This window comes from Canis lupus, chromosome 12 (genome assembly GCF_048164855.1).
Source record: "Canis lupus baileyi chromosome 12, mCanLup2.hap1, whole genome shotgun sequence".
Classification (NCBI taxonomy): Eukaryota; Metazoa; Chordata; class Mammalia; order Carnivora; family Canidae; genus Canis; species Canis lupus.
Genome location: NC_132849.1, coordinates 44,418,949 through 44,435,708, shown reverse-complemented (window position 1 = coordinate 44,435,708; position 16,760 = coordinate 44,418,949). Strand labels below are relative to the sequence as shown.

The 16,760-nt window shown below is 54.5% G+C and overlaps 1 protein-coding gene across 1 annotated transcript in view; it reads left to right on the top strand.

Annotated features, from left to right (window-relative positions):
• The window catches only part of KCNK3 (potassium two pore domain channel subfamily K member 3), a 38,309-nt gene extending 27,307 nt beyond the window's left edge, over positions 1-11,002 (top strand). The window contains exon 2 of the mRNA XM_072770768.1: positions 7,704-11,002. Coding sequence (XP_072626869.1) covers positions 7,704-8,638 — 935 coding nt within the window. The 3' untranslated portion in view covers positions 8,639-11,002. The remainder of the gene's footprint in view (positions 1-7,703) is intronic.
• The last annotated feature ends 5,758 nt before the right edge of the window (positions 11,003-16,760 follow it).

The window sequence follows — 16,760 nt, the reverse complement described above, 5'->3', positions numbered from 1 at the left end:
GATCGAATCCCACATCGGGCTCCTGGTGCATGGAGCCTGCTTCTCCCTCTGCCTATGTCTCTGCCTCTCTCTCTTTCTCTCTCTATGACTATCATAAATAAAAAAATAAATAAATAAAAAAAAAGACTCACGAGGACAGAGGGCCCTGGAAGCCATTCCTGGCTCTGCTAGTGACTTGATGCCTCCTAGGGCCAGTCCCTGTCCCTCTCTGGGCTTCAGTCTACTCATCTATAAAATGAGCGAGTTGAACTCCATAGTGTCTCACCCTCCAGGACTGACTGGTCTCGCAGCCGCAGGCACCCAGAGCAGCCCTGGGGTGCCTTGGAGGGCCCCTGTGCAAAGCCAGCCTCTGGGATAGGCCAGAGGGAGCTGGCCAGGGAGGCAGGCCTGGCTCCAGGCCAGGCTGTGTCTGCAAACACTGACCTTGGCTGCCGCAGGGATTTTCCATGACACCAGCACCCTCCCCCTTAACTCCCCCTAATCCCACGTGGGCCAGGGGAGGGTGGGGGATGGGAGTGGCAGGGGCTGTCCTACACCAGAGGACCCTGAACTACTGCAGGGGGGCTCCCGTGGACGGGGCAGAGCTAAAACAGAGAGAGGACAGAGCAGTGGGTGCAGAGCAGTGGGCCCCCAGGTGGCAAGTCTGGTGGGAAAGCAGGGGCAGGCAGAACACCTGCCAGTGAGGAATGGAGAGAAGAGCTGGAGGATGAGCTAGGAAGATGGGAAAGAGGCCTTGGGAAGGGGCAGGAGGGAGGGAGGGAGGGTGCTGTGCTACAGAGCTATCCTTCCTGGGAGCTCTAGCCTGGAAGGGACAAACTCCAGACCCAGTTCTGTACCCTGGTCCCTTCCCCCACCCCAGGTCCATGAGGCCCTGGTACTTTCCCAGGCCTAGGGCAGGGGGATTCCTTCTGGAGCCCTGAAGCTGACCTCACTTTGCAGGGGCCTGGGGCCACAGGAAGGACGGAGGTGTGAGTCACTGAAGGCCTTCCTGCCGGAAAGCCACTTCCCCTCCCCCTGCTGGATGTCTAAGGGGAGATTCCACCCACCCCAACCTTCCAGGTGGAACAGCATTTTCTGAGCGGTGGCTCCCACCAGGCCTAGTGCTGGACACTGAGGGGACTTGCCAGCCCCTTGGGAGGTCAGAGCCCCGCAGAGCTCCTCTGCAGACCTGAGAGCAGAAAGGCCGGCACTGCCACCAGGCAGCGGGGAGCAGACCTCCAGCACGAGGGAAGATCCCAGAGGGTTCTGGGAAAGGTGTTGTGAGAGCTGGACCGTAAAACTGGAGTAGAAGGCCTGTATTCCCTTCCGCGTCTCCCCTAGGCCCGGCAGCCTCCTCCCTCCTTCCAAGTGCCTGGGCACTCCTGCCAGCTTCCTTCCGCCTCATCTCCTTTAACACACCAATTAGACTCCTATGGAGCCTCCTGTCCCACTTCCTGGCTCCACTCTGCTGCCATCTTCAGTCCAAGGGGGCGGCTCCCTGTCTGCACCTCTGGGCCCTGAGGAGGCAGGATGTTCAGTGGGCCTTTTGAGGGCACCCGCGGGTTCAGGCCTGATTGCTCTCTGCAGACACTGCGGGAGAGCCCAGCCACCCTCTAGGGGGCATCTGGGTCTTGTAGCTACTTCCCTGTAGAGGCCTGAGTCTCCCACAAGCCCCCACTTCTCTCTGGCTGCCCCACCAGGCCCAGGCATCTCCAAGGTCAATCCTCCGCCCCGTGTCCACCTCTGAGCACCAGCCCAGCTCGGCTAGGAGTTCAAGCCTTCAGGTGCCTCAGGCCATAGGTCTGATCCATCTTCCCTCAGGGCAAACATTAGCCGGGCTGGTGCCTGTATTTACATTAGATAACTAGGTCTACAGGGAACCAGGAAACAGAATGCAGCCAGGCATTGCCAAGGGCTGGTGTTTCTAACCTACAGAAGGGCCGGGCCAACCAGGGACTGGACATCTGAGAATCTCAAAGTCAAAGACCTAGAGGGAAGACCTTAGAGTGCTTCATGGTGAAAGACAGGCATTTCCCAAACTGTGCTCCAGGAACACCTCTCCACCAATGCGCACTGAAAGGAAAGGCCTCTAAGGTCAAATAAGTGAGAAAACTTAGCACATTCCCCTGACTTTGACCCGCCTCACACCTTAGCCCAGGTATGGCACTGATGAAGCCTACAATTACATCCAGCGATAACAATCCTCTTAAATTCAGCATCCAGCATTCCTCCAATTTAATCAAACCAAGCAACCCTTTGCTCATCCATCAGTTATAGCAGTCTGTTGGAATTGGTGTTCCAGAAAATTAACTTTGGGAAACACGCATCAGACTGCTGGTGCCAAAAGGAACTTTAAAGACCATCTAATCTTGATGTTTCCCCCAAACTATTCATACTCAATTAATATTCACTAGACACTAGAAGATGAGTTGCTCGGCCAAATGTGGTCTCTGTTTGGCTGCAGGCACTGTGTGGTCATCCACACCACCAAACCACCAAGATCCCCTGTAGAAAATAGAAAGAATCTATTTTCAGTATTTAAAAGCATAACAATAACTTAATTCAGTCTCTAGAATCAGCCCATGCTAATCAGAAGTCTGATTGACAGGGCTGCTCCTAATTCACTTAGATGGGGAAAGAATTAATTCTTGCTTTCACAATTATCTATCCAACGCCCGTTCTATCTCGTAGCTACACCGCACTGATCGACACATTGTACTTCATAAATAAATCTTTCAAAATTTAGACTCTACAAATGGGTGGACTAATAGAAAAAAATAATAAAAGGTATCCCCTAGCAGGGAAAATGATGGGAACCTTTTATCTTGCCCTAACCTGCATGTCACAGAGGAGGAAGATCCAGGCCTAGGGAGGGAAAGGATTTGCTCAAGACACAAAACCAGTTATGGCCAGGGCCAGGTCAGACCTCCAGATCTCCCACCTCTGTAGCCCCATGCTTTCATCTCCACCCAAGGCTGTAGTCAGAGTTCCAGCTTTGCAGCCAGCTAGGCCAGGGGTAAGAGGTCAGGCACTCAGACTGTCGGGCACATGAAGTCAGTGGAGAACGGGCAACTGAGCCCAGTCCAGCCAAGGCCATCACCAAGGGTTCAGACTGATAATGTGTGCTTTAACTAGAAGGAAGTAGGCCACAGGGAAAGAAAATCCAATAAGGGAGTGGGGGTTCCAACCCCTCACCCTCTGCATCTCCCAAGAAGACAGCTTTGGCCAGTTTCCGAGTTCCTTGGTGATTATCAGGAAGAAAACAGAGAAACTGAGGCCTGGAGGCTTCGTGCCCCACTCTCATTTTTCCTGCTGCCCCAAATATCCATAATTAATATTTATGTCAGACCACATAATTAATTTACATGTCCAGCCACCTGGCTTCCTCAGGTGAATTCTATGCCTCCAGACAGGTTCCAGGACCATCTCTTAGCTGAGCTGCTCACAAGCAGGGGCTGCTGGGGCCTTGTTGAATGAACAAGTCAACCTTGGTCACACTGAGCCAGACACCAGAGGGCAGAGCATTGAGTTTAGAACTGAGGACCCTGGGATATAGTCCTTGCGCTGCCATTCACTGGCTGTATGACCTTGAGCAGCTCCCTCTCCTTCTCTGGGCCTCTATTTCCTCATCTGTACCACAAGGATTGGGTCAGAGGATCACTAAGCACTTCTCTGGCTCTGAGAACCCATGAGTCTGGTGGATTCAGGAAGGGTGGCTGGGAGAATGAGGGGCAGTGACAGCCCGGGCCAGTACTCTGAGAGGGAGTGGCTAGAGTCTCATGGTCGAGGTGTGAGTTGTGGCTGGTCAGTCCATCAGGCCTGTGAGGGAAGGTCCTCGGGGAATCAGCCCCAGAGCACAGCTTCTGTGTGTGTCAGCGATACACAAGGACTGAGGGAGCCCCTTGCCCAAAGACTTGCAGAGCTGGACGGCAAGGAGGTGGGGACAACCTTCTGCCCCTTCTCTCGTAAACCCACGCCTGACGTGGGCAAGGACCCGGTAGGCGGCGGGCCTGCTGGCAGGCAGACAGGCCTTGCCAAACTCCCAGTTACTTCCCAGAAGTTCCAGGGCCCCCCGGGAGTGGCTCCACCCTAGCTGGCACTCCTCCCAGCTGGGAGCCCACGTCAGCAGGTCCTCACAGCTCCCTTGCCCTTTCACCCAGTGACAAGGGAACAGATGAGGGGACGAGGGCACGCCTACTCTGGGCCAGGTACTCAGAGAAGCATCTGGTTCCCGGGCATGGCGCTCTTGCTGCCACTTGAGCCACATCTGGCTCCGGGCAGTGCCCAAGGATGAGGCTCCAAGTGGATGGCACTCCTCTCAGGGTCTCAGTTTCCCATCCTGCTCACCCTTCCTGGGTGATGAATCGGCTCTGAGGCATCGGAATGAGCGATGAGTCAGAAAGTCCTAGAGGCCTTGGCCAACTCACAAGGCCTCTCCAGCCTTTTTCAGCTATAAAACAGAGATAGTCATAATCATGGCCTTGTGGAAGTTTTTCGGGATTAAAGTCTAAAATGTATCTGAAGGATAAGACCTTAAGCTTCAGCCCATGGGAGGGAGGGAGGAAGGGTGGGCAGCAGGAGGCATCTGACCCCAAGGGTGAGGTTCATCCAGGCTGGGGCCACCCTGGACAGGACAGTGCATAGAGCGGGGCATGAGGCTCTGGCTTGATAAAAGCCTTTGGGTAAGCCTGGCTGTGCCACTGCTTTGAACACCAATAGAAGGCAGGCAGAGGAAGGAGTTGTTGCCTCTGGCTGGGAGCTGGGGAAAACACAAAGGCCCTCAGGACCTGAGCCAGCAGAGGCCAGGAGGGTGCAGACAGGCCCAGGGGAAGAAGGTGGCTTCACGTCTGCTGGGACATGGGCTGTATTTAGACCAGGGATGACCTCTCTGCAGCTGGGGGCTTTGTGGGCAGCCACAGTGCTGCCAGGCCAGCAGACACTGGGTTTTCCTAAATAACGATGGGTCCCAGAGAAGTCAGAGCCTCTGAATGAGCACAGGGCAAGGTGGTAGTGGTGGTGGTGGTGAGAGGGGAGGTCCTTACCATTGACCCCACAGAGGTTGCCCTGACCACACTCCAGGCAGCCTTTTCCCTGTGAGATCCCATCACCACTGCTTCATCACGAGCCCCACAGGTTCTGAAGTATTTGCACAGCCAGTCTCTACTTTACTCCTGACGGCAGCTGTGTTGGGCAACCAGGCTGGGTATTTTTTAAATTTTTTTTTAATTTAAATTCAATCGGCCAACATAAGTATAATGCCCAGTGTTCATCTCATCATGTGCCCTCCTTAATGCCTGTCACCCATTTACCCCATCCCCCCACCCAATAGGCTGGGTATTAACAGCTGCAGCTCAATCCCCCAGAGTGAAGACAAGGCAAAAGAGGTCCAGAAAGGGAATGGATTCACCCAAGGTCACACAGCCAGCATGTGGTCAAGCTGGGGCTGGGCCCATGCTACCCAATCAATGTCCAGCCCCATCCCCAGTGCCATGCCCTCCCCCACACCCAGGGCAGTGCTGGCCTGGGGGACAGGGAAGGACAGGATAAGATGTAGCTCTGGCTCAGGCCTGCCCAGCTGTCGAGGTGAGTTGTGGTCTGGCTGCCTTGGCCGAGCTGGCGGGCACAATCTGTTCTCGCCCTGCTGGGACACAGACAGGCCAGGCAGGCATGGCAGCTCAACAGCTCAGCTATCCAGGCCCCTGGCACAGAGTGACACAGTCAACCAGCTAGGTGCCCTGGTGGAGGGCAGGGGAGTCCATTCTAAGGGCATCCCACAGCCTCACACACTCCAAGCAGCTGTCCCCGGATCTTCCTGAGCTTTAAGATTCAAATGGCCTTGGGCTAATAGAGATGCCAGCTTGACTGGAACTGAACTGCCGCCCCCCCCCCGCCCCCGCCTGGAAATGTGAGGGAGATCTGGCACTTCATTCATTACTAATCATAGTGAGCCATTATTGAGCATTTGATATGTACCAGACTCTAGGCTAAGTGGGCTAAGTGCATTATACACATTATCTCATTTATTTCTCCCAAAAGCCCTGTGAGACAGACTTTCTACTTACTAGCCCCATTTTACACATGTGGAAACTGAGGCTCACATGTTTTGTTTTTAAAAACAAAAATAAAGCAGCCAATGGCAGAGTCAGAATTCTAATTCAGAATAGACACCAAAGTACATGGTGCCCTACCTTGCCATCCACATGTTTTGGGCATGCTCCACAGGTGTGGCTGGCAACGGGGAGGGGAAGCTTGACAGAAACATGACAAGGTGCTGCAGTGCCCACCCTTTCACCCCAAGCCAGTGGTTAACTGTACATATGTGGTTGGGGGACCTAGGGAACAGAGCAGGGATGGTGGTAATACTGGCCCTAGAGTTCAAAAGCTGAACATTCTCAGTGCCACTCAAAGCAGAGAAGATCTTTTCCAGTGAGGAATCCTGGACAGCTGCATGGAAAAAGAAGCTTTTGGTTACATTTTGATAAGACTTAGGAGGAAATTGGAAATCCTGCCAACCAGCATTATTTTATTATAATAATCCTACTAATAAAAGTAATAAGTATCTTAACAGCCCAGTGAAAAAAGCAGGACCAGGACCAGCAGACCTCATTTTACAAATAAGGAAACATGCTCTGAGAGGGGGGGAGTAATTTGCCCAAGGTCACACAGCCCCTAGTGACAGGGCCAGAATGTGTGCTTAGGGCTTCTGAGTTCCTATCCAGGGTCTTTTCCCCTCCAGGTCTCCAGGCACAACTCCTGACCTAAGGCCATTTCGTGGCTGGTTCAGAGGGAAGCTTTGCCTCTGCCCAGCTCCCTGCTTAGTGAAGGCTGGGGGCAGTGTGGAGGAGACAGGGGTCGGTTTTGTCTGGCTGGTGATAGAAACACCTGGAAGGACAGGCAAAGTCTCTGCTTTACCAGGGGCAAAGCCACCTCTCCATGAGGACAGACTCTACTTCAGGACCAGGCACAGAAGATGACCCCAGGGCTCCAGACTGGGCCAGTGAAGACCCTGGAGCATCATTCATCCAGCTGGCAGAGAGGCAATGTCTCCTTTCTCCCCTGACACTAGTAGGCCAGCTGCCTCAGGGAGACTGGAGGGCCCCAGTTGCCAACTACCCTCATAAGCTTTGGCTGGCAGCAGGGGAGTCATCAAGGAGCCATCCATGCATGCTTCAGTGTCCTTCCCTCCACAGTGAATCATGGGATGTCCACTCCCACCCCTTACAGCAAGGCAACTGAGGTCCAGCGAGGACAAGGAACAGGTCCAAAGCCCCCAGACACTGAACTAGAACCCAGGTCTCCCAGATGACCTGCCAGTACCCTTCACACTATCTCTGCTACCTCTGGACGAAGTTCCCACTGCATTATGAGTCAGCTTCTTCTCTAGATTTAGCAAAGTTAGGTCTTTGTAGCCAAACAGACTCCCGTTCACACGCAGGTGAGGTTGGTCTACTTCCAAACGGTGGGACCTTGGAAAAATCGCTTAACCCTCCCAGTTTCCTCCTTTCCTTCCCACCTACCCTATGGAGTCGACCAAGAGCATCAACGAGGAACTGGCACGGTGTGGGGGGTCAAGGATGCACCCGTTAGTGTCGGCTGGAAGGAGAGGCCCGAATCTGCCAAGCCGGGGGAGGTGGAGGGCAGAGATCTCGGGGGAAGGGGCAGGGTTTCTGGAAGAGCGGCCCCACAGTGCGTGCTTTCTCTCCTCTTCCCCCGCCTTCCCCCAGGCTATGGCCACGCAGCGCCCAGCACCGACGGCGGCAAGGTGTTCTGCATGTTCTACGCGCTTCTGGGCATCCCGCTCACGCTCGTCATGTTCCAGAGCCTGGGCGAGCGCATCAACACCTTCGTGAAGTACTTGCTGCACCGCGCCAAGAGGGGGCTGGGCATGCGGCGCGCCGACGTGTCCATGGCCAACATGGTGCTCATCGGCTTCTTCTCGTGCATCAGCACGCTGTGCATCGGCGCCGCCGCCTTCTCCTACTACGAGCACTGGACCTTCTTCCAGGCCTACTACTACTGCTTCATCACGCTCACCACCATCGGCTTCGGCGACTACGTGGCGCTGCAGAAGGACCAGGCGCTGCAGACGCAGCCGCAGTACGTGGCCTTCAGCTTCGTGTACATCCTCACGGGCCTCACGGTCATCGGCGCCTTCCTCAACCTCGTGGTGCTGCGCTTCATGACCATGAACGCCGAGGACGAGAAGCGCGACGCCGAGCACCGCGCGCTGCTCACGCGCAACGGGCAGGCGGGCGGGGGCGGCGGGGGCGGCGCGGGCGGGGGCGGCGGCGGGGGCGCGGGTGGCAGCGCGCACACCACGGACACCGCCTCGTCCACGGCGGCGGCGGGCGGCGGCGGCTTCCGCAACGTGTACGCCGAGGTGCTGCACTTCCAGTCCATGTGCTCGTGCCTCTGGTACAAGAGCCGCGAGAAGCTGCAGTACTCCATCCCCATGATCATCCCGCGGGACCTCTCCACGTCCGACACGTGCGTCGAGCAGAGCCACTCGTCGCCGGGCGGGGGCGGCCGCTACAGCGACACGCCCTCGCACCGCTGCCTGTGCAGCGGGGCGCAGCGCTCGGCCATCAGCTCCGTGTCCACGGGCCTGCACAGCCTGTCCACCTTCCGCGGCCTCATGAAGCGCAGGAGCTCCGTGTGAACGCCCCTGCGGGGCCCGGAGCGCCTGGGGGTGCAGGCGGGGCGGGGGAGGGGGCGCTCCTGCCAGAGGAGCCCCAGGGGTCCTGGAGGAGGCCCCTCGGGGCTCCCCCCACGCCCCTCCTCACCCCTCCCCTGACCCCCCCATCTCCAACTGTGCCTGCTCGTGCACCAGCCGGCAGGAGCCCGGGCTCTGAGGATGTCTCAGGACATCCGTGCCCTGCAAATTCCGAGAAATGTGAAATTCGGGGGGTGGGGGTGGGGGAAGGAAGGCAGAAGCTGGGAGCCTCCCGTCCCTCTGGAAATCGAAGGAGCTCCCCAGTTCTCAGAGGCCCTGCTGGTACCCAGACCACCCCCACCCTCCTCCTCCGTGCGGAGGGAACTTCGTGTTCCGTGTAAGTTTGCATCTCTATTTATACCTCTGTCCTGCCAGGTCTCCCACCTTCCCGAGGCTCCAAAAGCCAGGGTGTCTTTGTTCAGGTCACCCCCACTCAGCCCCACTCCCCTTCCCCATCCCCAGCTGTGTCTCCCAACCTCCCACTACCTTTTGTGTTGTTTTGCATGGCTTCGCAGTTATGGAGAAAGTGGAAAGCCAGCAGTCCCTAGAGCTAGTCCCCAGAAGGCAGGCCGACTGAAACAAGGACGGGCAGGCTGCAGGAGGGACAGGGAAGCGAGGGGGAGGTAGTGGCCCTCCAGGCTGCAGGGTGGTCTAGTGGTAGGTGAGACTTTACTGGCCTCCAGCCCACATAGGGGTGAGAGAAGTCCAGCCTCAGACACTGCCCTTAGAATTGAACAGAAAACTTCATACTTGCCATCCCCGGCCACTGCTGACAACAACCAACTCTTAAATCTGTGGAATGAGTTTAGCCTCTGAAAACCCTGTCCTGACTATTCATTCGCTTGATTCTCACAATGCCCCGGTTAGGTCACCAGGGCAGGAGTTCTCATCCCCGTTTTACAGGTGACACTGACTCCCAGACAGGGGAAGTGAGTTGCCCGAGGTGACACAGATAGCAAAAGGCACAGGGGAACAAGAACCCAGGCTGCTTGTTCTAAGCCTCAGCGCCCTTTCCTTCTGACTCCTCTGCCCACTGTTGAAAGCAGAGCTCCTGCCCTACACACCCAGGCATGGTGTGAGCCACGGGGGCTTAAACCGGAGGCAGACCCCAGGACTGAGCCATTGTTGGGGCTCAGCATCTACGCCACTTGGCAGGGAGCCAGGGGCTCTGGCTGGGACCCTGAGGTAGGCAGGACCCCTCAGTCTCTGGACTGCCTGCTCACAAACAAGGAAGCAGGGCTGAGGCTCATGGAAGAAAGCCAAGCTCCTGGCTGGGGCTCTAGGGGGTTGGGAATTGGGTAGAATGAGCTAGAGAACTGTCAAGCATATCCTACTGGGACATTATCCCTGGCTCTACAGCCAGTGATGGTGCCCGGGTCCCAGGTAGCTGGAGATAAATTAAGGCTGCAGCAAGGGATGCCCCTCCCAGGTAGGGAGTTTGGACCTGATGTGCCCGCTGCCGACCCCACCTGCAACCAGAAACCCTGACACAGAGCAGCAGATGGAGGTGAGACCCTAGACTCCACTGTTGGGATCCACAGCTGGAGCTGGAACTGTCTCAGGGCAGCATCGAGGGGCGGGTGAGGGGCCTTCCCCCACTCAAGACTGCCCTCCTGTGTTGTGCCCATGTCAGCGCCCTACCACTGCTGAGCAAGGCCAGTCCTGGTATTCAGAGAAGCTGGGGTGGGGGACCCAGAGGGTGCTCAGCCTCGGCTGCACCCCAGCCGCATGCTCCAGCCTCTGGGAACCCCTGAAAGACAAGACGTCTGGCCTGTGTGTCAGTCCTGTCTCGGTGTGGAGGAGCTGGCTGCCCAGGTGCCAAGGAGAAGAGGGCCCGGGACCCAGGGGTGCCCTCTGTGTTTATGTGTGGGGCTGGGGGGCAGTGCTGGCTGCCTCTGTCCTGTGTGTGACCCTGCCCTCGAGGGGTCCTGTCCCGTCAGTCCCGAGGGAGCCACAACCAAAGTTGCAGGGAGATGGTGAGGAAGGAGGCCAAACAGTCCTCAGCAGAGCATGGCAGACTGCTCGGTCTCCAGCTGGGTCTTTCCCAGGGAGCTGGAAGGCCGATGTTGCTTCCCCCCTCACGCCCTCCCACTGCAGGCAGCCTTTCTGCTTCCCCAATGCCTTATGCCTGGGCACACTGCCACAGAATATGCAATACATGTGGGTGACACGCCCCCACGCCCACGCCCCACCCCGGGCAGCCCCTGGACCCCAAAGGCTATGGCTGCCACGGCCTCCCTTCCTCCCCTCCTGCCTATCTGTCTTCACACTGAGAATGGCGTCTAATAAATGCTGTCCATGGAGACCAGGCTCAGGCTCAGCTGCCTCTGTATCGTATACCCTTGGCACTGCCAGGGAGCGGCCATCCCCCTGCCACCACCAAGGTCTATGGACACACCTAGCTGATCGGCCTCAGGCTGACCAAACCCTTTGCTTCAGGAGTGATAGGAAGCAATCTGGGAGCAACACTGGCATCCCTTTTGTAATTTCCTCCAAGACCCAGATTTTCTCAGTGCCATCCTGGAACAACTATAGGAGCAAGATAAGACCTTAGAAGAGAAATCACCTGGTCCAGTCCTCCCCTCGTATGTGAGTACACAGAAACCCAGAGCGGGCAAGTCACATTCCGTAAGTCACACAGCAGTGAGTGGCAGACCCAGGATTAGAACCAGAACTGAAAATTCCAAATCTAGCATTCCGCCTCCTCGTGCAGCCTGCAGAGTCTGACTGGACACACCCCAGCTGACAATGACACCTCCTTGTCTGCCAGAATGGGGATTCCCTTCTCTACCAGTGGGGACTCCCAGGCATCAGTGGTCTGATTGACACAAAAATGTCTTTTTCAAAGGAAGACACATCACAAGCCTCTGTCTTCAGGGTATATTTCTCTCTGGGTGTGGAGGGACAACTCCGTTGGAACTGGGGCCCCAGTCCCCAGGACAGACCCAGGGAGCAGATGCACCCTCTCAGCTGGTGCCAGAGGCTCCCAGATGTCCCTGAGTACAACCTATAGTAACACCTTATCCACCACAACCCCATTTCGATCTATCTGCATGCCTTTCTGCCTATCTATCTTTCATGAAATAACACTTAACCCCCACTATCACCACCAAAGCATTCTAATACTTTCTATCCTAGTTCATGTTATAAAATGCTGATCACAACCCACTAAATTGATTTCTCTGATTTGCTCCCTGCAGATTGAAATGCTCCAGGGAAATAGGGAGCTGGGGGGTTGGTAGGGGCAACTTCTCCAAGGCCCCCCATCTACACACTTGGATTATTTGAAATATACAGGGAGAGATCTATTTATTGGGGGTTCAGAGTTCAGAGTTCAAAGAAAGACCCCTCTCCCAGGAGACAGGACCCAGCCGTCTCCATGTGACAGTGCTCCTGGCTGCTCCCTGCCCCTGCAGGCAGGCTCCTGGGACATGCTCCTTGCTGGCCCACAGCTCTGAGGGTGGCCATGGCAGGCCGGGACGTTCATTCCCAATTGGCTCACCCATACCTAAGACCACCTCGTCACAAGCCAGGGCTTCCTGCCCATGGCCCGGCTCTCTCTGTCTTCTTAGCAAAGCTAAATGCAGCAATAGAAATGACGTCATTTCTGAGGTCAGCAGTGACCAGTGCAAGGTTGCTTTTACGTTCTTAAGCAGCTCTTGTATGACATACACATCTGACATCTGCCCTCCTTTATTCCTCACTGGGGGCAAAATGATCAGAACTGGAAGGAATCCCCAAGGGGCTACATTCACCCCAGTGTCCCGAGGGGTGATCAGAATGATGGCAGTGATGAACTGCACCCCAGCCCCTGCCTCCAGCTCCTAAGGACTCAGAACTATCTGGAGAACTACTGCGGGCTCTTTATCTCCACAGGATGCCATCTCCACCCTCCTTGCTTCCACACAGCATCTGAGGCATCCTGCACTAAAAAATATATGTACAGCAAAACAAAAATAGAAAACCAGCACCGCAGAGTGGATGTGGGGTATAAATATACCAAGATCCCCGCTGATGTGGTTACTCTGTGTAAGCTTCAGATAGAGGCAGAATCTTCCTGGGAGCCCAGAGAGAAAGAGGCGTGCAATGACAACTCTTCCCAAAATGTGTCCTGTGGTATGCCTTGTGGGAAAAGAGTTCCACAGGCAAATGATTCTAAGGAAACACTGAGTGCTAAGAAAACACTCGCTCTTGGAGCTTCCTGAGCTATCTGGGCTTAGTAAAGGTTGGGGAAAGCCCTGCAGCCAACACAGCTGTTTACCTGTACATAACCCAGCTCTGCCCAAACTCGCTCGCAGCCCCAGACCCTCTGCATGTCATCTCCGCACACCCGGTGTTCCACGGAGCACGCTTTGGGACATGCCGATCTAGTAAAATCTCTGCCTCATAGAGCGGCTGGTCCTGCCCCCTCAAGAAATTCTAAAAGGAGTTTAGCTTATAAGTCTTTCTATAACTGAGGACCATGACCTTTGCAAGATACGTATGTTATTCTCAATCATGGGTCCACTCAAACCAAGGCCTGGAGCAGCTCACTTGCCAAGATCAAGCTGTGGATCGGTGGCAGAGCTGGGATCTGAGCCCAGGCCCAATGGCCCGCCAGCATGTGCTCTCACCCACCCGGCTGTGTTCTTTCACCAGCGTGGTCCATGGCTTCAGGGAAGGTTCGGCAGAAGTCACAGAGCTGTTCAGAACGTGTCGTTTCTAATTCAGAATCTTGGTGAGAGGGAATACTATAAACCTAAAAAATGTCACCCTCCAAAGATGGCGGACTCTGATGGAGCTAAGAAATCCTGTCTACCTGAGATCCTCCCAACTCCCACTCAAGACCATTTAGCTCTTTTTACAGGCTCAGTATTGCCCTCCACCAAGCCCACCAGTAACCCCACAACTCATCTCAGAAAGCCAGGGTCAAGGGAAGACTTCTGTAGGACAGGCATATTGCCGGAGGAAAGAGCAACTGCTCATGTTGGCTACACCAGCCTTTCCAGCCAGAGCACATCTGGCCATGTCCACTAAGAAGCATACAGTGGGAGCCCCTTTGGACTCCCAGAGCTGGGTTCAGGTTTGAAGGTTGAGAGACTCCATTTCCCAAGGGACCCCCCCCAAAGAAGAGGTCTACAGTGGACACAGTCCCTTCCTCTTGTCCAGGTGGCAATAATGTTGGAACAACAGCCTTGGGGACTGCCACCACCTTTGGAAGATTGCAAAGAAGTACACACACACACACACTCTCTCTCTCTCTCTCTCTCTCCTGGATCCTTGGCCCAGCTCCTTTTTCAGAGGAAGAAATTTTGGCTCACAAAGAGGAAGTGAGATGCTCAAGGTCGTAAAGCAAGATAATGACGTAGCCAGGATTAGTATCCAAATAGGCTCACTTTCCACTCCTACACACACACACACACACACACACACACACACACACACAGAGTAGGGGCCCAGATGAAAGCTGCTAATCTCTGAGGTTGAGTCATTCTGACGCTGGAAATTTCCCACATGCACATCTGGACAAATACCAGGAGACCCTTGCTCCTCAGGCTTCCGGCATCAGGGGAGGGTTTTGTGTGTGGTGCCACCCCCTTAGGCCAGTGGCTATGATGGAATTGGCGTCAGTGATCTCTGGCCATGAACTCCCCACATTATGGTATTTTCCATTTACAAAGCTCTCTCACTTTATCTCATCTGCTCATTGGAAAACTCTGTGATTTAGGTAAGGATTAACATCCCCATTTTACAGATGTCAGAACTAAAGCTCAGAAAGACCCAAGGTCCTGAAAGCCAGGACAGTTTGACAGTGAGGTCACCAATGTATATCTGAGAGCCACGCCCACCACTGGGACACGTCCTTGGCCATCGATGTGCTGGACCAGGGCTGCTGCTCAGTCCCAACAGAGTGTCCCGCATAACTTACCATGCTGTGCCCATGGGTAGGGCCGCCCCTCCCCCAGGTGGACGTGGTTCACAGAACCCATTAACAGGACACGGGGCTGTCATGAACACTTTATCCACTTCACCATGTGTCCTGGGCAACCTCTGCCCGGAGCCCTAGACTTGGGACCAAGAGAAGCAGAATGTCCAGCCCACAACCCCTGTCCTTCAGATGAAAGGGCCAAAGATTCCTGGGGGAAAGGTCGTGCTTTGACCCAGGCCAAATTCCCAAAACAACACTCTTCCAACAGTTCTTGTTTCCTAAAGAGGGAGCATGTGACCAGGTCATCCCCAGCCACAGAATATTCTGGTCTGACCACTGGATCAGAGTGGCAGGATGAAGGCCCACATCCCTGGCCTGCTTGGGAGCCATCATCAGGGTTGGAGAGGCGCTATCCTTCCAGAGTGCCCAGGTCCCACTGGGGAGACCACAGGTGCTGCTGGGATAGGAAGCCTGGCCTGGGCTTTGTTGGGCTCTGTCCTCATCTCTGTAGTAAAAACTCTCTTTCTACCTCATCCAGGGTAGAAAAGGCTCAAAGGACACTTTTGGCTACTGAGGGTACTGTACAGCTGGTGTCCTTGCCAGCTTCTTTCAAAGGTAAAGGAGACACCAGAGAATTAACAGTCCGTTCATTCTTGAGCATCTACTATGTACCATAGACTTTACAGATCCTACAACCACCGTGTGAGGCAGGGTAGTATGGTAGATGAGAAAGATGAGACTCAGAGAGGGTAAGTGATTCACCCAAGGTCACAGAGCTAGTAAGTGGCAAAGCCCATCCAGGACCCTCTGACTCTTAAGCTCAAGCCCTTTCGCCTGCACCTCCATGCCTGGGAGACATGTAATCAAGCCTCCTTCCCAAAGCAAGAATCACCTTCCCAGCATGGTCATACAGCCTCCATTTACAGGACCCTCACCCTATGAGGCAGCTCTGTCATTCCTTGAGCAACAGCTCTAATGACCATGAATGCCTTCCTTCTACGGAGATAAGAACTGCTTCCAGGTCTGGCTGTGCTCTCTAGAACCACATGATGTAGTTTTCTCTGTTGTGGGCATTTCACTAAAGGATTCAGGATGGCTCCCCACATGGAAAGGTACCTCCCAGTCTTCTCCAGGTTAAAAACCCTATTCTTTCATCCATACTTCCCATGACAGTGCAATTAGATCCCCCACCCTACCCATCCAACTCCCTGCTCTGTAAGAGCTTCAGCTTACTCCTCCCCTTGGGTCTTGGCACACCATATGTGGTCCAGCCACCACAGAGACACTATGACCATTCCCTCCCTCGCTCTGGATGCTACTCTCTTATTAATACAGCCTAAGTGTGCATCTGACTTACAGGCTCACGCAGAGCTTGCAGCCCACCACACCTGCCCTGGAGTTTGTCATGTGAACCACTGTGGCAGACATTATTGGTTACCTAATCAAAAATCATCCCTGCGCCTTTCCACCTTGATAGCAGAGGACTGACATTCCTCAGGTGCTCACCCTTTCCCATCGTCATTTCCAGAGACTAAGCCAATCATGGTGACCTCCGGTATCTTTCCAAAGATTGGAGTAAGTCTGAATGGGTTCAATTCTGGATAATGGGCTCTTCAGGGAAGTCTGCTGGGGTAGAAGGGCTTCCCTCCTCCTGAAAGAAACCACTGTGGAAGAAATGCCAGTCTACTTTGACTGGACCTTGCCAGGTCTATGTGTGATGCCCAGAACAGTGGCAGACATCTTATGACCACAAGAGAAGACATCGTGGACACATTGAAGATGGCAGAAGGAAGAGATGAAGAGCTTGCTTGTTACTGTGACATTGAGTGATCCCTGGAACCCCTGACCTCCTGTCACAGAATGTGGGAAGTGGTGCTACTGGAGCAAGGTTTCCCCCTTATTGATAGCTAAAAGCCCTATGGCTCTCAGGCTCCAACAACAGGATTATTGTACTGTATGAACCTGGTAGGCCACAAGGAAGAAATGGCTTTTTTCTCCCTCCCTTTGTGGCCCTTAGCAACACTAGGTTGAGTCCCCCATTCCTGGCTCTTAAGTAACAGCTGGGGTCAATCCCAAAGCTTTGTGGTCATTCTTGGTATAAAGAAATCCAGTCTCTCAGTTGAGTCAAAAACTTTAATCTCAAATCCATTTTACTACTAA